We start from the raw sequence: 22967 nt of genomic DNA on the forward strand, positions 1-22967 counted from the left end.
TTTTTTTTTTTTTTTACAAAAGAGGATCCTCAGCTCATTATTAGTTAGGATTAAAAACATATACTTATGAATAAATACTTTTTGTTTACAAAATGAATAAATACTTTTTTTTAAGAAAAATAAATAAATACTTATGAGCTTCATCTTTCATAGACTTCCCAATTCAAATGAAAAAATTGTCAAATCTGCATTAAGGAACAACATAAAATAAAATAAAAAATAGACTAACCAACATTATATCTACGACGAAAAAAAAAGTAGGGTTAAACTATTTCGTCATCCTAAAAGTAACTTGAATCTTTTTAATGTCATAAAAACCAATAAATAGCCAAGAGATGAAGAGTGAAAAAATGAAGAAAAACTAAAATAGCAAGTGATGATGAACAACCATTTTTCATAAACTTCTTCATGAACAGCAAGGATGCAACAAAATGAAAAAAGAAGCATCATTTATCCTATTTTCCTAATTCACATAAAAAAATTCCCACATACACATTAAGGAATAAAAGAAAGTCTGGCAAATAGACAAACAAACATCATATCGATGAAAAAAATATTGATTAAATAGTTGACCAATCTAAGAGTAACTTGACTCCCGATAATGTCATAGAAACCAAATAATAATCAAGAGATGAAGAGTAAAAGTGAGTAGAATAATAAAGAGATGAAGAGTAAAAGTGAGTGGAATAAGAGTAATACAAAATTGAAGATGAACTATCCAATTATTGCTTGAAAGTGGTGAAGAACAAAACCCAAAATTTGGTGAAAGAAATTACATACTTATACACAATCTTTTTTTTTTTTTTGGTCAAGTAGCCTAGTGGCTAGAGCTCACACAATTTAATTGTGGAGAAGTGGAGTGTCCGAGGTTCGAACCCCGGCCCCTGCATATAAAATGTGATATCCATACCAACTGAGCTAAGCTCACGGGGATTATACACAATCTTTTTTAATGTAGGACAAATAGTCTAATTAGTAGAAACTTTAAATATTGAGATCATATTAGTGGTTCTATGTATAATGTGTGAGTGAATGGTCATAGTTAAAAAAAAAAAAAAAAAGAGTTATGGAATAAAAAAAAATATAATAGTAGTTCAAAGGTTAATGTGATAAAAATGAATGCATTGAATTTTATGATTCATAGATAAACACATAAAGAATGTGTGGATCTTTTTTAAACGTGGCACATCATCACAATTCTAGCTTATGAATAACTCAAACTTGGACCATAAATATCTCATCAATCACCTAGAGAAGTTTTTAAATCGTTAATATAACTAATTTCAAAATTAAGTTTTTGGGTTAGTAACATCCACAAAATCAACTCTAAACCTAGCATAACTAAGTATTTTAAATTTATTCTTACCATTTACATTACGCTAAATTTTGCGTCAACGGTTTCCAAATGCTAAGTAACGTCACAGTTATATACACTTTTAATAGGCATTTAGCTTCAATTTTAGCGTCCACTTTAGTAGATGTTAGTTAGCATCGGTAGGAAGCTAGTGTTTTGCATTCAAGCTTTTATTGTCATTAATTTTTTGGCCTCTATATTGATGCTAAAAGGCTATTAGCGTCCATAATTTGTCTTTTTGCATCCATTTTTATGATGACTCTAAAACGCAATTTTCTTGTAGTGCAGATACAGAGACAAAAAAAATGGAAGAAATAACAAATCATTTGAATTGTGATAAGGTCGAAGGAATAAGCAAGTTGAAACCTCAACATAAAGTGCTTCTAAAAAGTGTGGTTGCCCAATCAAAATTAGATCAACACCGTTGAAAAATGGTATGGGATGAAAAGTTAAGGTTAAATGTGGAGTTCACAACCACATGCTACCTAATAGAATGGAAGGTCATGCATTTACAGGGCGTCTAACAATAGAATAGCCTGAAGATGTTAAGGATTTAACAAATCTTCATGTTCCAACGAGACACATACCTCTATTATTGCATGAATGACTTCAAGCGTAAACCAATATATTAATGTTTTATCATATGTTGGTCCCTTTAAGAATGTGGATTAAATGTGTTTTTTGTCCCTATAAATATATCAATTTTTCGTTTTAGTCCCTTTAAAAATTTCCTTCAACTTTTAGTCCCTATAAAATTTTCAATCACTACTTTTGGTCCTTATTTTTAAGTTAATTTTGTATTTTTTTTTAATGAAATTGTGCAAAATTGTGTAGAGTATTGTAAAAATATCTCCCAAAAAAATTTAGAATTTTTTAACAAAACATAAATTAAATATGAATTTTTAACTACAAAAATATAAAAAATTATATTTAATTCATGTTTTGTTAAAAAAATTCTAATATTTTTGGGAGAGATTCTTATAATATATTAAATTTTTCTGCAAAATTTTATTCATTTTTTTTTTTGCATATGAGTTTACTATAAAGAAAGGACCCCAAGTGAAGATGGAAAACTTTTTGGGGACTAAAAGTTGAAGAAATTTTTTAGAGGAACTAAAATGAAAATTTGACATATTTAAAGAGAGAAAAAAAAAACATATTTGACCCATTTATTTATTTATACTACCAATGATATTTTTCTATAAAAATAAAAATCACCAAATCCTTAAAAAAAAAAAAAAAGGAAGAATATTTGTGTTTTTTTAACTAAGAAGAATATTTGTTGAAAAAATATAGGGAAGAATATTTATAGGAATTAAACAAGAGGATATAATAACAATTCATAATCCTGAAAAATTATTAATATTTCTTAGAATTAAAGCACAGAAGTGAGTTATTTTTTTTACGGGACAAAATATAACTCAATTATTTTTAGGGGAAAATATAACTCATTTTTTTTTTACAAAAGAAACTTATTGCATTTCATCCATAATAATAGGAGAGATACAAGATGGCATCTTAATATGAATATGGAAACTGGCATGACGCGGAGCCACTTTAGCAAAACTATGAGCGACTTCGTTGGCTTGTCTCCTAATAAACCTAACATTAGAGGTTGCTAAATCAGAAGCTAACAGGCGTTTATAGCGATTGATCATTGCACTGTAATTAGAAACGCCGCTTTTACTACCATAAAGACTATCCACCACAGTTTTGGAACCAAGCTCAAAATCCACAATACCCAATTGCAGATCACGCACCCAATACATTGCTGATAATAAACCTAAAGCCTCGCCCAAATCCACTTCAAGGAGTGGAGTCATCCATTCAGTTTTAGCCAACACAAACCTACCTTCATCATCTCGAATACACATACCAAGGCCAACCTGATTCAAAGAATGGGAAAATGAAGCATCTACATTACATTTATACCTACCTAGACTTGGTTTATGCTACTGCAGATCTCCTTTGAGGAGTGGGATGCGTGGTAGTATGATTTCGAATATGTTGGACATTCATCCAACTAGTAAGAAAAGATCTTGCACATTCACATATAGTTATTTCTATGCTTCCAGATACTCCATAGGGTCACACTAAAGACTTGTTTTTGTTGTTGATCCAGATGGGTTAAAATAGCAAACAAATTTGTCACGAAATTTGTATCTGGATCAAAGAAAGCCATCAAGAGACTCCATAATCTGGTGTGCTGCCAACAAAGCATACTTTTACTACATATGAAAATCAAATGAGTACTATCTTCAACACTTTCTTCACACACTGCGCATTGATCAGGACACTGAACACCTTTTGATTGCAACCGAACTCTTGTAGGCAAACAATTACGACATGCTCTTCACAAGAAATTTTTAACCTTTGGTGGCAATTTAAGCTTCCAAACACAATTCCAGTTCCCGGCACACGATGTTGTAAAGCTGCCACATTGTGATTCATAATGTCCTTGTATGCACTCCTAACTGTGTAACCACCATCCTTCTCTAATTTCCAAGTAGGCACATCATTAATCATTGAAGCCAACAATGGAGTATTCAAAATACTTTTGGTTGTATTATTATAAAAAAAATATTAATTAGTTCCATGTTCTCTTGCTTCGGATGTGTAACCATCAAGTCCGCAACAATGATATATGGTCACTCCAAATGTTGAGGAGTGGTCGGCAAAATACGGTCCAAAGTCAAGGATAGTCCCAGACTAGTATTCGTTCTCTTGTACCAATACTCCAATGCAAATTCCTCCGAATTACATCTTTCACACTCCAGATACTACGCCAAACATAACTAGGATTATGGCCAATACCATCTCCAAAGTAATCACCTATAGGAAAGTATTTAGCTTTGAGTAAACGTGTGAATAAAGACTCTGGATTAGAAACCAACTTCCAAGCCTGCTTGCCAACCATAGCCATATTAAATGCCTTAAAACTTTTAAAACCCATTCCATCGAACATCTAATAAGGAGTGGAAAGTCTTTCCCAAGATAGCCAGTGCAAGCCTCGAGAATTTGCTGAATTACGACCCCACCAAAAGAGTTTAACATTCTCTCAATTTCATTATTGAGTGATCATGGGAGGAGAAAAACACTCATCACATATGAAGAAATAGACTGCAATATTGATTTAATAAGGATTTCCCTTCCAGCTTGGGAAAATATAACTCAATTGTTTCTTATAAAGTACTCAAATTATATAAATTTTGTATATTTCACTTATATTGATCATGCCTCCGAGGTCATCATTATTGAAATGGGTGTAACAACCAATAAATATCAACAAAAAAGTCAGTTTAATTTGCATAGAAAAAGAGAACAAATAGAAAGAAAGGAAATAAGCAAAGTATTAAAGCAATGGACCTATCAAAGGAGATAATCTTATGTAGGCACAAGTATTTTGGCATAAAATTTAGACGCATATACGTAAATAAAAAAAATTAAAAGATAAATAAAATAGTCACATCAATCAATATCACCAATCAATATCACTTTAATAATTTTCTTTTATTTTTTTTAGTTTCATGAATGTGTGTCTAACATGTAAAATTTAGTGTTGTGTCTAACTAAGTATTTCTCCCTATCAAAGTTAGAGAAAAATAAAGAAAAGGAAGTACTCATTTGTCAGATTTAGGTGCGAATTAGATTAGATGTGGGGGTACAATTGAAGCAAGTTATCAACCGCTGAATTCAGCTTTGCTTACTCTAACAAAATGTCACCATCCAATAATAGTCGTGTCCCTTTATGCATCAGGACCAGAAAATGATTTAACGATTTCCTTTTTTTTTCATTTAATTATTAAAACATCTCATAATATTGCAACAATGAGTTTCCTCAAAAAAAAAAAAATCTCATAATATTGCAACAAAAAAGATCTCGTATTATGTTGGACCGACACTTACAATCAATAAGAATCAACTATTTCTTCACATCATACCATTAAAGTGAAGTATACGGTGCTATTAAACTACGGTATAAAATTATTTTATGCATGTATTTTTTTCCCGCTAACTTGATGGTATTAATTTATTTATTTTTAGGAGATGATGGTATTAATTCTTGGTAATCATGCTGGTGAGTTAGTTAGGTTGCTCACTTGGACGCTCAACTGCCCCTTAATTAGTTCTTTTTTCTCACAATTAATATGCCAGCCAATTTGCTTATCAAAAAACAAATGCTAGCCATTTTCTGTGATCAGGAAGAAAGAAAAAAATAATTAATGTGATGTGTAGAGTTGGTTAAACAATAATAGAAACTGTTACAACATAGATTAATATAAACAATTTTTGTTAATGCAGTAAAAAAGACACGACATGATTGTAGCCTAGGAAGACAACAATGTCACCACCGACAACCTTTTTTGTTTTGTCAACAAACAGCTTACACCTGGCATTACCTTCTCCTCATAGAATGCACATTACACATGTTATACAGTACCTGTAGCACCTTACTCTTGTTCTTCTTTCAAACCATTATCACTTACATTTCACACCCACGTGACAGAAAAACACAAACACATGTGTAACATATAATCCAAACCAAACCAAAGTCCATTCATTCTTTCCTTCACTAGTGAGTTTCATTTTCTCTTTTTGGATCATTCATTCTTCCAAAATAATTATCATGAGAGCCACTGAAATTGTGTTGGTTCTGCTCTGGCTCCTACCAACAATGTATTGCACCAATGTGGATTATGATCATAGAGCATTGGTCATTGATGGTAAACGTAGGGTCTTGATTTCTGGTTCTATTCACTACCCTCGTAGTACTCCACAGGTTTTATATATGTCTCTCTTTCATCCTGTTTGTGTGTTTTTGCGTTGTATTTGATTTTAAACAGTCTTAAATTTGTTGTTGCTGTTATTACAGATGTGGCCAGACCTTATTCAGAAATCTAAAGATGGAGGACTTGATGTCATTGAAACCTATGTTTTCTGGAACTTACATGAACCTGTTAAAGGCCAGGTTCTCTTTGCTTCATTTCTTCTCTCACATTCTTACCACTTTCTTTCTTATTCCACTTGCTTTCAGCATTGCATATGTTAATGTGTGAAAAAAAGTTTGTATTGCAGATATAATTAGTAGTTTAAAAAATGTATATGACTATATGTTAAGCAGAATTTCTAATTGTTGAACGCATAAAATGTTGAACACCTTTTTGGGACGTGTTTGAATTGACTTATCTGAGCTTATGTACTGACATAAACACTTCTAAGACTGTTTAAGAAAGACTATGAAAACAACTTATTTGTATGAAAGTAATTTGACTTATTTATGTTTTGTCAATAAAAATAACTTATATACAAGAACTTATATGGTATAAGTGCTTAATTTAAGTTGTTTATCTAAACATGGTCTTGATCTAGTTTTGAATGAAAAGACATAGATTAAGGTTAGAAAGACTATTATGATTCATTGAAATGAAATGGATTTTTGCAGTATGATTTTGATGGGAGGAAGGATTTAGTGAAATTTGTAAAGGCAGTGGCTGAGGCAGGACTATATGTGCATCTCCGGATCGGTCCATATGCGTGTGCTGAATGGAACTATGGGTAAAGTTTGGTCCTTTCTGTGTATTATTTTTCTCGGTTGTTCATGTCTAATTGAGGGCTTTAACTTCTTAACAGTGGTTTCCCTCTTTGGCTTCACTTCATTCCAGGGATTAAGTTCCGAACTGACAATGAACCATTTAAGGTAAGGTAACCTTCACCCTGCTGCTTCATGCTTTTTTCCTTAAATCTGGGTTCACTTGCCTGGAAACTTTGTCTTCAGGCCGAAATGAAGCGATTCACTGCTAAGATTGTCGATCTCATGAAGCAAGAGAAACTGTATGCATCACAAGGAGGACCTATAATTTTATCACAGGTTTTTTATCATTAAATACATGGTCTTTTTGAAGTATAGTTAATATATTTTTGTAGACATTAAGGTCAAAGCTTATATTGTTAATGTGAGAGTATTTGTGCTTTCTAATGCCAGATTGAAAATGAGTATGGAAACGTTGAAAGTCACTATGGTTCTGCTGGTAAATCATACGTCAACTGGGCTGCAAAAATGGCCACATCTCTTGATACAGGTGTTCCTTGGGTCATGTGTCAGCAAGGAGATGCTCCTGATCCAATCGTAAGTTTTACGTTTTAATATGCCAACTTATTTTTCGGTTTATGGTTTACTAGATTGTCTATCTTTTGGAAAAGAGTAATCTTAGTTTGCTAACCACTCGCAGATTAATACATGCAATGGATTTTACTGTGATCAATTCACACCAAACTCTAATACAAAGCCGAAAATGTGGACTGAGAATTGGAGTGGATGGTTAGCGACTTACTGTCCTTTTTATATAAATCATTTCAATGAAATATGTTCCTCCAAATGTGTATAATGGATTGTGTATCTCCTTTCTTGTTCTAGTAGTTCTTTTTGTTATCTTCTCAATCTTTTGAATTATTTGGAATGGTAGGTTTCTTTCATTTGGTGGTGCTGTTCCTTTTAGACCTGTGGAAGATCTTGCATTTGCTGTGGCACGCTTTTTCCAACGTGGTGGAACATTTCAAAATTACTATATGGTATTGCAACCTGAAACGTTGTTCACAAGTTCAATTTTAGATGATAGTAGTACTTCAGGGAAAAAATTAGCTCTAGGAGGAATTCGCTGATACTGTCATTTTTATTGCTTGCTCAAAAACAGTACCATGGAGGAACCAACTTTGACCGAAGTACCGGCGGACCTTTTATAGCTACAAGTTATGATTATGATGCACCGATTGATGAGTATGGTATGACACCTTCAACCTTCATACCGAATATCTATTGTTCATGTTGTAGTCATTGTTAGATAATAAAGTAGGCTATGCTATTCGGCCTGTTAGTTTAGAGTCCATTAGGTTTTATATATACTCTATAGTATTCTTTTGTAATGTTATGCCATTGATACAATATTGAAACCCTAGCCGTTTCTTTGTTAATCTATTGAAACTCTATATTATTATCAGCCATCACAAATGCACCACTGGTAATACATCGAAGATAAATTAATAATATTACATGCATATAGTTTATTTCTTTTATGTAGAAGAGAAATTGCACTGGACAATTTTGTGTGTGTGTTTAATATCTCTACTATATGCTGCAGGAATTATTAGGCAGCGAAAGTGGGGTCATCTTAAAGATGTACACAAGGCCATAAAGCTTTGTGAAGAAGCACTAATAGCTACAGATCCCAAGATTTCATCTCTTGGTCAAAACCTAGAGGTATAGGTGGTATGTATTGAAATATTTGTCCGTTTGAAATATCTTATTCCGCGTCTCACGATAGAATTTATTCTGTAACTAAAATTCATCTGGTTTGCCAATCTTGTAAGTTTATTCCTCTTGAAAATTCCCTGCATTGAGTGCAATTTTTCTACAATCACTATCTGGGGCACTAACTAGATTAGATCTAACAGTCTTTTACTATTTAAACCACAGGCGGCAGTTTATAAGACAGGATCTGTATGTGCTGCCTTTCTCGCCAACGTGGACACTAAAAATGATAAAACTGTAAATTTCAGTGGCAATTCATATGACTTGCCTGCATGGTCTGTGAGCATCTTACCAGATTGCAAGAATGTAGTGCTTAATACTGCAAAGGTTGGTCATACCTTCATTTGTGTTAAGTTGCTTCAATAATGATGGTTATCGCAGTCAAAATAGATAGTTTAATTGACTAGAGTTGCTAAAAAAGTGTGATTAATATTCATTTTTTTGATTATTCTTACTAGAATATAAAATATTCATTGTATAATTATACAATGAATATTTTATATTCTAATAATTCGATCTATAGCCAAAGTGTTTTCTCTTATTTGTTAGTCCAAAGTAAGTAGGATGTAATAAAAATAACATGTTTTTTATGGCAGATTAATTCTGTATCTGCAATTTCAAACTTCGTAACTGAAGATATCGGTTCTTTAGAAACTTCTAGTTCAAAATGGAGTTGGATAAACGAACCTGTGGGTATCTCGAAGGATGATATATTGTCTAAAACTGGATTACTTGAGCAAATAAATACCACAGCTGATAGAAGTGACTATTTGTGGTACTCATTAAGGTACACACAAGCCTCCAAATTTGAAAGATATTTGCTCTGACCGATGATTATGTACTTCTTGATAACACTTCTCTTGTATTTTTTAAAGCCTTGATCTTGCGGATGATCCTGGTTCTCAAACTGTCCTGCACATTGAATCACTTGGCCATGCCCTTCATGCATTCATAAACGGCAAGCTTGCAGGTAAATATCTGGATGTATCAGAGAGCCTTTGTTTTATTGAATCTCAAACAAAACTGTTGGAAATTAAAAAAAACTTCCCACATAGGAGGATAAAGAAAAGTTAAGGTGTTTATAGGTGTTGGAAAGTTTGAGACCACTGGTTCGAACTTTTGGACCATGGGCCTCCACACTATAATCACAAACTAACCAACTATGTTCCTACACTCCAATTGGGCCTGTGCCATAATCCAACAAAAACCAAGGTTGATGTTAAATCAAGTTATGAATATCAGTTTCTCATAGAAGTTCTTCTACTATCATCTGCTATTTTAGCAGATTTCTTAGGAGTGTCCTTCATAAGGAACTAGTCTAGCTTCTTCTTTTTTCCTTTTTCTTTTCCTTTAGCTCGTGTAACCAAAAAAAAAAATTAACTATTCTATGATATTATTGACAACTTTTCAGGGAGTCAAGCAGGAAACAGTGACAAAGCTAAGCTTAATGTGGACATCCCGATCGCACTAGTTTCTGGAAAGAACAAAATTGATCTACTGAGTATAACAGTTGGACTTCAGGTTCAGCTTTTTTTGTTTTTAGTTTCTAATCATGCATTTGCTCATTATATTCAACCGTGCATAGACTGGCTTGCTCCTCCAATGATTTCTCTCATTACGATATCTAATATGAACTATATACACATCAGAACTATGGAGCCTTTTTTGACACAGTGGGAGCAGGGATCACCGGTCCCGTGATATTGAAAGGTTTGAAGAATGGCAACAACACTCTTGATCTCTCCTCTCAGAAGTGGACATACCAGGTCACTCTTAACTTTTGTTCAAAGACTATTTTTTGTTCTTTCTTTATTGAATCACTTTAACGGATAATGGAGTTAATTTTTTCTATACAGATTGGCCTAAAAGGTGAAGATTTAGGTCTGTCTAGTGGAAGTTCCGGAGGGTGGAATTCACAGTCTACTTTCCCTAAGAACCAACCATTGGTTTGGTACAAGGTAATTTTATTTTCAATTTTTTGTTTCCCTTGATATAAGTTTGGGAATTTCATATTAAGGGAATGCTACTATATGAAAAATGTTTTTTTACTACTAAGTACTAACCAATGTAATACATGTTGCACTAGACAAACTTTGATGCTCCATCCGGCAGTAATCCAGTTGCGATTGACTTCACGGGAATGGGAAAAGGTGAGGCTTGGGTAAATGGACAAAGCATTGGGCGGTACTGGCCTACATATGTCGCTTCAAATGCCGGTTGCACAGACTCATGCAACTATAGAGGACCTTATACTTCCTCCAAATGTCGCAAGAATTGTGGAAAACCATCACAGACATTGTAAGTGTTGCAAATTTTCAATGAAAAAAAGTTTAAACATGAAAATAATCTTGATCAATGATGTTACTGAGACAAGAATCCCATCTCGCAGATACCATGTACCACGATCGTTTTTGAAACCAAACGGCAACACTCTTGTATTGTTTGAGGAAAATGGAGGCGATCCAACACAAATATCTTTTGCTACAAAACAGCTAGAAAGTGTGTGTTCACATGTATCTGATTCTCACCCACCTCAAATAGACTTGTGGAACCATGATACAGCATCAGGGGGAAAAGTAGGGCCTGCACTGTTACTCAACTGTCCTAATCATAATCAGGTAATCTCTTCCATCAAATTTGCAAGCTATGGAACACCACTAGGGACGTGTGGAAACTTCTACCACGGACGCTGCAGCAGCAATAAGGCGCTGTCAATTGTAAAGAAGGTGTTTATCTGGATTCTTGTTCCCTTTCTAATTTGTTATGTTTCACTGTGGTTTAGATTGACTATGTTGGGTATGGCTCATAGTTTACTGATATGTGAGTAGGTTGCTTGAGCTGGTGAGAATAATAGAAAATCAACTAATCAACTCATAGTATTTAAACACAAGCAGTAATATGTAACCACTTTGCAGCTGTAGATGTAGGCACAATTGGCCGAACTTCACGATCAAATCTTGTTTTTTTTTGTTTTTGTTGTTGTTGGTTTTAAGCTGGTTAGCGGCGAAACTCACACACACACACCTTGTTCTGAGAAGTGGAGAATTGTGGGTTCGAACCTGCGTTCCAACACATCAAATGTCCCTAAAACATTTTACCACCTGAGTTATACTCACGGGACAATCGCTTGTGTTCTTTGTTTGTGTTTTTCATATATGTTTTCTTTTGAACCAGAGTTGTTGTAACATACTAAAATCATCTAATTAACAGGCCTGCATTGGATCAAGAAGTTGTAGTATTGGAGTATCAACTAATACATTTGGAGACCCTTGTAGAGGAGTGCCAAAGAGTTTAGCTGTTGAAGCTACTTGTGCATAGACAAACATGTAACATGTTGCTCCAAGAGCACTCCTCAATTGTCTTCCACTCTTGTCTTCAATTCTTCTTCCCTATCTAAATTAGAATTGTATTCTAGGAACATCCCAATTTCTTATTTTTCACCTAGAATAGTGTAGTACCACTTGCAATAAAAGAAACAAAAATGTGGTCCATATGATGTTTGATACGTGATAAAATGGTGTTCTTTTGTTGTTGTAGTAGTGAAAAGGATGGTAATGGTCCCATATACTTGTAATACAAGTTGCACTCAGTGTGAGGAACCTGAACAGTGAAAAGTAGAAAATTTGGACTTTTGGAGTATGAACCAAGTTGGATTATTAGTTGGAAAATAATGTATTTGAAATTTTCAATCTTTAATATGTCCAACTGTCATTAGAATGTTGTGAACTTTTGGATAAATTGAACCTTCCACTATTGAGGAATATAAGTGCACATTTTGGAGTACAAAAGCAAAAAAATTATAGCACATTGTGGTAGGTTTAAGAAACTACATGAAATTTCAGAAACTTATAGCAAGCACACTGTGATTTAAGAAAATGGGTTGTCGTAGGAAACAATATGGTTGGCTTTTATTAGTCTTGAACTATGAAGCACGGATACGGACACGGACACCGGACACGACACGGACACTGACAAGCCAACACAGCTAATAATTTGGAAAAAAATCACATAATTCAGTGTAATTACAAGTGTCAGTGTCGTGTCGGTGTCGGATACGACACGTGTCCGACACTGGAACACGTCTAATCTAAGAGGTGTTCGTGCTTCATAGGTCTTGGATACACAAAATACACTACTATTTAGAGTCTGTTTGTTGCATATTAAAGAAAGAAAAAAAGTTGTTATTTTGATGCTTAATAAACGAAACCTTAATGTAGCATATTGATTTCTTGAATCAAAATTACTTTGCCTTTTTTTTTTTTCGTGTACTTTCAAACGCAAATTTATGAGCTACTCTTTAAAAAAATTCATGTGAGTTCAATTAAGTATTTCTTCAAATTTCTTTGCAGTATTTTTTTTTTTTTGAACCGACAAACTTAAAATTTGACTTGTCCGAAATATAAATTTCACTTTTTTCAGTACACAAATTTGTGACAAAAATTGGCATTAGATTTTAAAATACGAGCACATTGGACCAAACTGAGATTAACAGCTCTAATATTGTAAGTCCAAATGATGAATAGTTGCTACTTTGATACTATATTATAATAAAAAGATTGTTATTAACTTTTGAATAAGTTAATCATCTTAACTTAAAGAACAAAAAAAGTTCATTTCTTGTAATTAAATGTATTTTATAGTCTGATAATGAAATAACATGGGTGCCCTTTATTGAGACTGATAACGAGGTATCCCATCGTGGCCAACCTGTTACAACCTTTTTCCATTGCTACTTTTCTCCTCCTAAATTTGAACGAATAATGACACAATTTTTTTTTGAATAATCCTACAAAATACTTGTCAATCTAGTTTGTTTTTCATTGAATTAGAAAAAAAATGATGATTTGTCTATAAAACCTAATCTAATTGACAATTCCAAGATAATTTGTTTTAGACATTTTTTTGGATACTGGGTTTCGAGCCGAAATCATTCTTTTTCAATGTGTATCTTTTTTATGGTGCTTATCACTTTATTTCCGACCAAAATCATATTTTTAAAATAAACTATACGTTTATACTATGTCGGGTATTAAATTGTGTGTATACACAAAATTTTGTTTGTGAATAACCACTATTATAAATAAATACACCAAATGAAAAATCTCGAATTCAAATTTGAAACACAACATAAGATGTATGTTGTTCCGTATAACAATATCGGTATTTTACTCTACAAATATATTTCTCTAATAACCTCTAAAAAAACTCGTTTTTTTTTCTTTCCCTTTTATTGAAATAAGTGATTTTCACATCCATGACGTTTTTATTTTGTGATTTCGTCGTCTTAGTGCGATGTTATTTTGTTCGTCGTCTTTGTGTGGCGTTGTTTGTCTTTCTTATTTCGTTCAAGTATTTGTTCAGTTCAGATTGTCATATCAGCTTCGATCCAGTGCAGATCCAATCAATTATTTTGGCGTCGTTCACGTTGCAGATTCGGAGACATGAGTATTTCGAAGACTTTAGTATATTCATATGTGTAGGCTTTTGTACTATGTCGTGTTTTATGCTATTAACATGGATGTTATAAGTTTGTTTACAAATCATCATTTTTGTTTTATCGAATTTGAATTGTATCGATGTACTATATCAATTTGAATGATCGAATATCATTTGTTTTTTTTTTAAATGATAAGATAAAAAAAATTAAAATTGTTTTTTTTAAAGGAAAAAAAAATTAAAAATTGTAATTACACCCCTCTTTAGCTTTGCAATTTGATATATTTCGCTGTATTTAACCATTTTTTCTGATCCCAAATTGGTTTCTTTACACATAGGGTTTGGGTTTCTCTCCTTCCATTCCACCATTTTCTTCTCCTCCTCATTCCCAATTTCAATTCCAATTCACCATTTTTTTTCTTCACCGATTCGTTTCTAGGGTACAATTTCATCAATTCTCGATTGAATTTTCAAATTAGGGTTTCGCGTTTTACTCCAAAGGCCGTCCATTGTTGCTGCAATTTCAGGCTTTTGGAGCTTCTGGGTCAAAAGGGTTCTTCCATTTCTGTCATTTTCCATCAAAAACCAATCAACAAAAAATAAAAATGTAATTTTTAATCATTTTTATTATCTTATGATATCTTATATCATTGATGTTTCATTTTGATGATGTATGAATTTATTTAACCTTTTATTTGTACAAATTTTGTCTCTTTAAACATTGTTATTTAATAAAAATGTGTGACTTTTGTTTATATTTTTTAATTTTTTTTTCTTGTTTCTGTTCAGAGAAAAAGGTCAACGAATTATTGGTGGTGAGTTGTGGGCTGAGCCTACAACCTTCGTTAGAAACTGGAGCTATCACAATGTTGGGTGTCAATCGTTGTTGTTACAATTTCTCTAGTGGTTTTCTCCATCTAGCTGAATGGCACCCCTTAGAATAGCCATGTTCTATTGGGCTTGAAGCCCTTCCTTTTCCTTTAAGGTAATCATCATCATGATCATATTTTGTGTATAGTTATGGTAAAATCCTATTTTGCTTTCATATGTTTTGCGTTAACCCTCCGGTTCCTGAGGGAAGGGACTTGGTAATCCGGAGTTCAGGGACTTGGTAATCCGGAGTTCGGCCGGAAGTTAAGTAAAGTCTGGCCAAGAATTGTTCCACCCTGGAATTGAACTCGGGTTCTCCACAACGATTTGTGAGCTCATTAATTACTAGAGCCCAATATAGTTGTATTTTTTCTTTCTTATGTTGAAAACCCCCTTTTGATGAGAGATTTATGTGTTGCAGGGTCAGAAGAAAAGTTAGTTGTTAGGAAGATATTTGATTTGGCCATTTGGGGTGAGTGAGTTAGGTTGATGCTGTGATGGCAGATTATAGGAGTTTTTCATTTACGAAAATGATTGGCTGCTGGAGTTGCTTTGGGTTGATAAAAAAACAACCGAGACGTGGACGGACGAAACGCGGCATCAAAAAATTTCTCTCCCAAGGGCTTTTGACGGATGGAGAAACTGAGTATGATGAGGTGTCCTATAGTGGTGATTATACTAGTAATACAACCAGCGGAGATGACAGTGAGCCGCAAAATTTACCCAATCGTTCCGAGGAAATTTTGAACTTTAGAGCGGAGAATGGCATGATTTGTAGGCCTTTTCCTGTTAAGGAGACTGTCAAGCTTGTTCGATCAGAGGTAACTGTCGGAATTGCTTTTCTGTTTTTGCTCTGAAGTTTCTTTCAATCTTTAGTGGTAATGAAACATCTAAACTAGATTGACGGGTGTGGATGCACGAATGATTTTCAGTTCAATATTAGTGAAAACTGTTGTCATGTGTTTTGATTTCTCTAAAAGGTTTCCAGAGCCTTAGCTGAACTGTGTTAAATTTGTTTGATACTATTGTTTGACACTATTTTTAGCAAAGTTTGGTAACTTGACTTCATGTTGGACTTTAAACTGTACTCATGTTAAGGTTGACTAGTATAGATAAGTTTTTTATCCTGTATGTTAGTTTTGCTTTGAGTCACATGGTTATTTGTATTGAGGCAAAACTTATCTATTGTATTGGTATTGGATATATTTTCGGTCATAACTCACCTTTATTTAAATTATGTCACTCTTTTAGGATGAAAACGGGAACAAGATGTTAAATGAGTATGTTCGAGAGTATAAGATTGGTTCCGGTAGCTATGGCAAAGTGGTAAGTGAAGTGTTTGTGGAATTACTCTTTCTCTTTTCTCAATGAGCTTGCTTTCCTGACTCCCTTCCCTGATATGCATTGCAGGCTCTTTATCAAAGTAGCGTTGATGGACAGCATTATGCTATTAAGGTAAGGAAACTTTTAGTGTTAACAGGCAGACCACTTTATGATTGAAAGTTTTTTTAACAGAGCAGAAGTCAGTTTTCCTGATAATAGGGAAGTGTGACAGAGGTATATAGTTGGACTAGCTAGTGTGACTGAGTAATTGAGGACGTGTTATAGTAAGAGATTGAAAAGAACCCATAAAACAATCAATGGCAACATGCATGTTTGTATTGTTATTATCAAGATAAGAGCATTGCTGATGATTTATTGAAGTTAATTGTTTTGAACTGCAGTCTTTTCATAAGTCTCACTTACGGAAGCTTCGAGTTGCTCCATCCGAGACTGCCATGACTGATGTACTACGTGAGGTATATTTCTTCTAGTATCTTTCTTTTAATCAAGACTGGAGGTATCCCCATTACATGGTTGGGGCATTGGCTTCTTATTAATACACTCAATCATAATGTATGTTAGAAATGTGTTTTAAGTGTGAATATATACCGAATCTGGTCAACTAGTTGCTTATCACCTAGAGGGGCAACTGCTTCATTTTCCAGTTTATATCTACTAAGAGTATATGGAAAATACTACTTAATTTCAGCTCTTAGATGTCCATTATTGTGGAATTTATTGTCACTTGTTCTTTTTATACAGTAGGATGCATATAGGTCAATCTCAGAAAATATAAATGTTGGCATCTTCTATACGTTCATTAATTTTCTTGTGGAATATATTGTCATTTGGTTTTCTGATTGAACAGTAGCATGTCTATATACTAGTTTTTTGCCAAGGTTTTATGATTTATTTGCTTCCTGTTTTATGCATCTTATGATTTATTACCTTTGTTAACTCTATTGTTTTAGTCATTGTTTAGTGTCCCTTCAGTAGTTCAAGATGCATGCTTGCTTTATTTTCAGGTTCTTATCATGAAAATGCTAGAACATCCTAATATAGTCAATCTCATCGAGGTGATTGATGACCCAGAGTCGGATGACTTCTACATGGGTACTCACAATTCATTTCTTATTGATTTTGCTTTGTAGTGAGTAATGTTCTGTGCTTAACTGCTAATGTTTACTTGTACAGTACTTGAATATGTGGAAGGCAAATGGGTTTGTGAGGGTTCTGGTCGACAATGTGCCATAGGTGAAGAAACCGCTAGGAAATACATGCGCGATATAGTCTCGGGATTAACATATCTTCATGCTCATGTATTATCTCTCAACCGATCATTTCGTGTGTTAATGTTGACTCATCTCTCTCTCTAAGACACACGCTCACGCAGTGCTTGTTGTTTTCCCAATCTCAGCTTGTTTAGTTCATGCATTTCACATTTTAGCGGTTTTTTTTTATAAAAATAACATTTTTAATGGATTGGATAACAGAACTAGATACTGTTGCAATTTCTTTACTTTGTATGCACATTATCCTTAATGCTTTTCTAATTAGTTGTTTGTCTGTATGAAACTTAAATTTGACATTCAAGTCTAAAGTTGTCTGCAGTTACATTTGTTCGCATCCTAATAGAAAGAAATACATGTTATTAGATATGCATGCATGAAAAACTTCTTATTTGTAGATGGTTACACTCATTCATTTTATATGCTTTGAAATAATTTGACTGTGTAATCATGGTGGTAACTATTTTACTGTTTGAGACGCAGAATATTGTGCATGGAGATATAAAACCTGATAATCTGTTGATTACTCGCAATGGGACTGTAAAGATAGGGGATTTCAGTGTTAGCCAGGCTTTTGAGGTAATACTGAACTGAACTAAATGATTCTTGAAAGATATGAAAGATGATAAGTTTACTCTTAGTCTTTAGCATTATTTTATGTATGAAACTCGAATGAAAGTCACAGTATCGAAGTCGGGACCCACATTAACCTTTTCCTGTGTGATTGAAATTGAAAATCATTGGTTGAAAGATATGAAAGCTGATGAATATTTCACTTGAAACTAGAAATTCATTATTGTGCCAATTGCATAATTTATACAAGCCTCTTGTGCTGTTAATTTCTAATACACTGATATAAAAAGATATAATAGAACAGTTTAGCTAATCTTATGATGGGTGTAGTTCCTATATGAAGTTATGATTTTTCTTCCTCAAAAGGATTAATCAATCACGGTATATATGTTAGCATGATTTACTTTTTTACATCCTCAAGCATATTCATGCACCCTAACCCTTCGACATTTTTCCTCCTAAGATATATTGGTGACATTTAATGTTACTTAAGATATATCGTGCCAACTAAGATAAAACTCATGCTTGTATTCATTTTGCAGAATGGTAACGATGAACTTCGTCGATCACCTGGCACTCCTGTTTTCACTGCACCAGAATGTTGTTTAGGTTACATCTTTTTTCAAGCTTGCAAGATACTTCGCCTTGTGAAACCTATGAAAACACATATTCTCATTTCAGTTTTGTTTGTTGATGTTATTTAGGTCTTACTTATCATGGTAAATTATCAGACACATGGGCAGTAGGAGTTACTTTATACTGTATGATATTGGGTGAATACCCATTTCTCGGAGACACGCTTCAAGATACATACGACAGAGTAAGATTTATATTAACTTCCCACCCTCTAATATTATTACATAAACAGATAAACTTAATGTTACATATTTTCAGCCTATACTAAAGAAATCTAAACTTGATGTTTTCTTACTTTTCCAGATAGTCAATAATCCTATAGAAATCCCGGATGACATAAACCCGCAGTTAAAGAACTTAATAGAAGGATTGCTTTGCAAAGGTACATGGCATTCAATTTCTGTTAGCTCCTATCAACAGGGGCATATCATAACTATATAACTATATATGCTGCGTTTTGATTGGCTTATGAACATTCTATTCAAATTTTTTACTGACATTAGTGTTCATCGAAATGTTTTGGAGTGTTTATAAAAACAACTTATCATATGTTTGTAAACTATTTTCAGCTTGTTACAATAAATTTTTCTATTATAGCATATGAAAACTCATCCTACATATCAGAACTTAATTAAAAAACTTGTATGTATAGAAATAATTATACATCAGCACTTAATTGAACTTCTTATCCACATTCTATATATATCAATTTGCACTGTTTCACTCTTCCTACACATTTTTACCGACCTGGTTTTATTTTTTGTGGCACATTATCTTTATGGTTCTCACTTGAATTTTGTGTTATGCAGATCCAGAACAAAGAATGACGTTAGCTGAAGTTGCCGAGCATGTCTGGGTTATTGGAAATGACGGGCCAATTGGTGAGTACTCGTGTTGGTGCAAACGCAAGAGTGTGGTGAGTGAAGACTTCTAGGAGAGCAATGCGCATGATTGATTCTATCACTAAATTATTTAACTTAAGTTGATTTCTCAATGTACAGTGGCAAAGCCCATTAATCTTATTTCTTTTTTATATCCCATTTGACCCTAAGTTGGTATGTTATGATTATTAGAGTCGCGAAAGAATCCTCGGAATTACAGAAAATATGGTTCATATTTCTCTCTTTTGTTTGTGTTATGAATTTGGAAATTGGTGTTTAGGGAGATAGTAGTTAAGAGATCAATTCTCTAAAATAGAGGAGTCTTGTCCTCTTGCATAGAATGAGCTTTTTCTCGAGCATGTGCTGAGTTGTGTTTACTTTATTTATACTATATTCATAATAGTATATGTATAAATCATCACATGGAGTGTTCTGTTATATGCTTTTGATTGTATTTGGTCTTCTACGTGTACGCTTTTTGCTGCATATAAACAACGAAGCATATGTTGTACTTTGTTGTTTTTGGGTCAATGTTTGTTTGGAGCTACATGAAGAACAGAAACAATCATGCAAGTGTACTGGTTTTATTTGCTATTTAGACAGTTGACCCTTAAAATACACTTAAACATGGTTTTTAAGTACTGCTTTTATTTGCTATTTTAAGTACTTAGATTTGTACAATATTGAAATGTGATTTTTGTCACGTCACGTGCATGCATATTTCAATCACTCATGTTTAACTTAACTCCATTTTATCAATGAAAAAAACTTTATGTATTAAGTAATTTAATCATTAACATCTGAAAAATAAATTGAAGTTGTTTCTCGCAACAAAAATCTTTATATCATGCTCTCAATAAAAAAATCTTAATCCCATAATTTAATTTTAAATTTTTATTACATTTGGTACAAGTACATATAATCTTCTTGGAGATCCCTTTATAAATACCTTTAGTAGATCACCAAATTACCATTATGTTGTCTTTCGGACATCCAACCCATTAAACAATAGTTCTACCAACAAAAAAATAATAATTAAACATTAAACTATTAAAGAAATTTCACACCAAAAATAAAAAAACTGTTAGATCAATTGTAAAAATAGCATTTTGGTATGGTAAAATTGAGATTTCTTATAATAAAATAAAACTTTTAACGTTATGAGAATTGTTCTTCTCCCATCTGTTTTGCTCATTCCCGTCCTATGTGAGTTAACTTACTCTCGGCTATTTGACGGGAATGAGGAAAAACAGATGGGAGAAGAACAAGACCCTAACGTTATATGTGATGGCTTTCGCTCTATGGTAAACCTATTTCTCTCTTGTCGGTTTCACTAGTCCATTAGTATTTGGTGCTTAATTCAGCCTATATGCAACTCTTTTCATATTCCAACTTTTAACAAATGCACCAATTGTTGTGATTTTTTTTTTATCTTCTTATGACTCAAATTCCTGTGTTCTTACTCCAAACCACCAAATTACCTTATGACTCCTACCAATTGTTGACTTAAGCTTATGAGAAAGAGTCTAATCCAAATTACAAGTACATTATTTAGCAAGAGAATCTCATGACTCAAAGTAGCATGTTGAGTCTTTTTATCCACTTAGTGTAAGTCTCATAATACTAGTAGTATATGGTATTTTTCATAGAGTGCATTCTTGCCAAACCTCCACGAACCCAATCCAAATGCTACTCCACCCATTCCTCTCAAACCAAATGCACTCTTCCATATTATTTTCCTTCTTAAAGATAATAATAATAATAACTAAGCATGGTAATGACCACAAACATTTTTCAATTTTGAATTCTAGCAATGTACTTACTTTTAGCCTTCTTTACCCAAAATACGTGAGATTGGTACTGAGGACTTCCAACTCAAAAAGATACTATAACAATTTGCAACGAGTACTATAATAATAATAAGATAAAGTTGTTGTTGTCGTATACGTGTTGTACTCTCAAAGAAAAGTCTTTGCTCATCCATGGAAAAAGACAAGAATGGAGGCAGTTTTTGGCTGTGTTATTCGTCATCATCAATAATCATCACACTGCTCAACCATGTTTTTACGCAGAGAATTTATTGTCAAACGTCAAATTTTGTTCGGTGTGTATTAGATATCCTCTACTATTAATATCTCGAGTCGGATAGAATCATATTTGATATCAAAATTTTGATGTTGAATATTGTACTCTAATGAATATATATGCCATCATGCATTATAGTTGTACTCTAATCTTCAAATAAATATATTAGAGTTGATGAAAATTGATTCGGTTGATAAGAAGTTAATTCATTTAATGTTGTGAATTCAACTCTTATTATCAATATGAAGACATGTTTGATGAGTAATTTGTGAATAGTTTTTGAATCTTGAAGTCTGTCTTGACTTTGATGAAGTTTCAGAATCTATCTCACCTAAATATTTATTTGAAAAAATGTATTAGAAATTTTACCATTATTTGACTAACCATTACAAGTTGCTCAACTTTAACTAACATATCCAATTCTCCACGGCTCTCTAGCTATTAGCCAGCACGAAACAAACGGTGCATGAGGAAAAAGCAAAACGTGTGTTTTGGTGAAAGGGAAAGGTTTCTTTTGCAAATACCAACTATTTTCCTTCTCTCCATTTTTATTCATTTTTAAGTTTCGTACGGCACTACACAACAATGTCAACAGTATACATAAGGTGTAGACTTACACTTTCAAATATTGTATTGAGAAATGATATTTTGACAACCATTTTTTGACAACTTTTGGACAACTTTATCTCTCATATTCACATGATATTGTTATCCTCTCTCTTCCTTTTTCTCTCTCCATTGTTTTTGACCAATAAAAAATGAGAAAACAAGGTTGTCAACAAAGTTGTCATCAAATGGATGTCAAAATATCATTATTGTATTTAGTATAGTATCTGATCTGATATTATATGCAAATCTTTGTTAGTTTGGTTGTCGTTTTTGGTCTTTCGTCTTCATCATAGAGGGGATAAAAAAATGATAGAATATAATGAAATTATTAACTAGTACTAGTATATGGTATATTAAGTATTAAACTAGTTTTATAATATACAAGTGAAGTAAATCATACATCATGCACTTGTTAATTTTCATCGATAGATAAATATATTTCACCCTTAAATTAAATGATATATGATCAGATTTATTGATTCAATGAGAAAACACAAATTTATGAGTCGTGCAACATTATCTTAATCATGCAGATTTGGCTCTATAAGGTCAGGCAACTAAAGCTAAGGTTTTAGGCTTCAAAACTTTGAGCCAAGAAAAGCCTA

General features: G+C 33.1%; 2 protein-coding genes across 3 annotated transcripts; both read left to right on the top strand.

Moving 5' to 3' along the window:
- Nucleotides 1-5813: 5813 nt before the first annotated feature.
- On the top strand, nucleotides 5814-12328 carry LOC146950763 (beta-galactosidase 8-like). The gene is made up of 19 exons (XM_085746723.1): nucleotides 5814-6134; nucleotides 6228-6323; nucleotides 6798-6910; nucleotides 6986-7052; nucleotides 7131-7223; nucleotides 7338-7481; nucleotides 7585-7673; nucleotides 7819-7924; nucleotides 8047-8134; nucleotides 8491-8609; nucleotides 8826-8987; nucleotides 9257-9447; nucleotides 9536-9630; nucleotides 10072-10181; nucleotides 10310-10426; nucleotides 10517-10618; nucleotides 10747-10958; nucleotides 11050-11386; nucleotides 11871-12328. Exons 1-19 carry the CDS (start codon nucleotides 5982-5984, stop codon nucleotides 11976-11978), a joined length of 2502 nt encoding a protein of 833 aa, XP_085602849.1. The 5' UTR covers nucleotides 5814-5981; the 3' UTR covers nucleotides 11979-12328.
- Nucleotides 12329-14426: 2098 nt separating this feature from the next.
- LOC146950764 (serine/threonine-protein kinase GRIK1-like) lies at nucleotides 14427-20106 on the top strand. 2 transcript variants are annotated; one of them, XM_085746725.1, is made up of 13 exons: nucleotides 14427-14703; nucleotides 14886-15081; nucleotides 15178-15787; nucleotides 16218-16292; nucleotides 16377-16421; nucleotides 16691-16765; nucleotides 17315-17402; nucleotides 17484-17608; nucleotides 18062-18157; nucleotides 18694-18760; nucleotides 18856-18971; nucleotides 19091-19169; nucleotides 19597-20106. In XM_085746725.1, exons 3-13 carry the CDS (start codon nucleotides 15464-15466, stop codon nucleotides 19719-19721), a joined length of 1215 nt encoding a protein of 404 aa, XP_085602851.1. In that variant the 5' UTR covers nucleotides 14427-14703; nucleotides 14886-15081; nucleotides 15178-15463; the 3' UTR covers nucleotides 19722-20106. The 2 variants fall into 2 exon arrangements, with proteins under 2 accessions (XP_085602851.1, XP_085602850.1); XM_085746724.1 differs by having other exon boundaries at nucleotides 15388-15787.
- The last annotated feature ends 2861 nt before the right edge of the window (nucleotides 20107-22967 follow it).

This window comes from Medicago sativa, chromosome 2 (assembly GCF_051527215.1).
Source record: "Medicago sativa cultivar Bolivia chromosome 2, Bolivia_mono, whole genome shotgun sequence".
Lineage (NCBI taxonomy): Eukaryota > Viridiplantae > Streptophyta > Magnoliopsida > Fabales > Fabaceae > Medicago > Medicago sativa.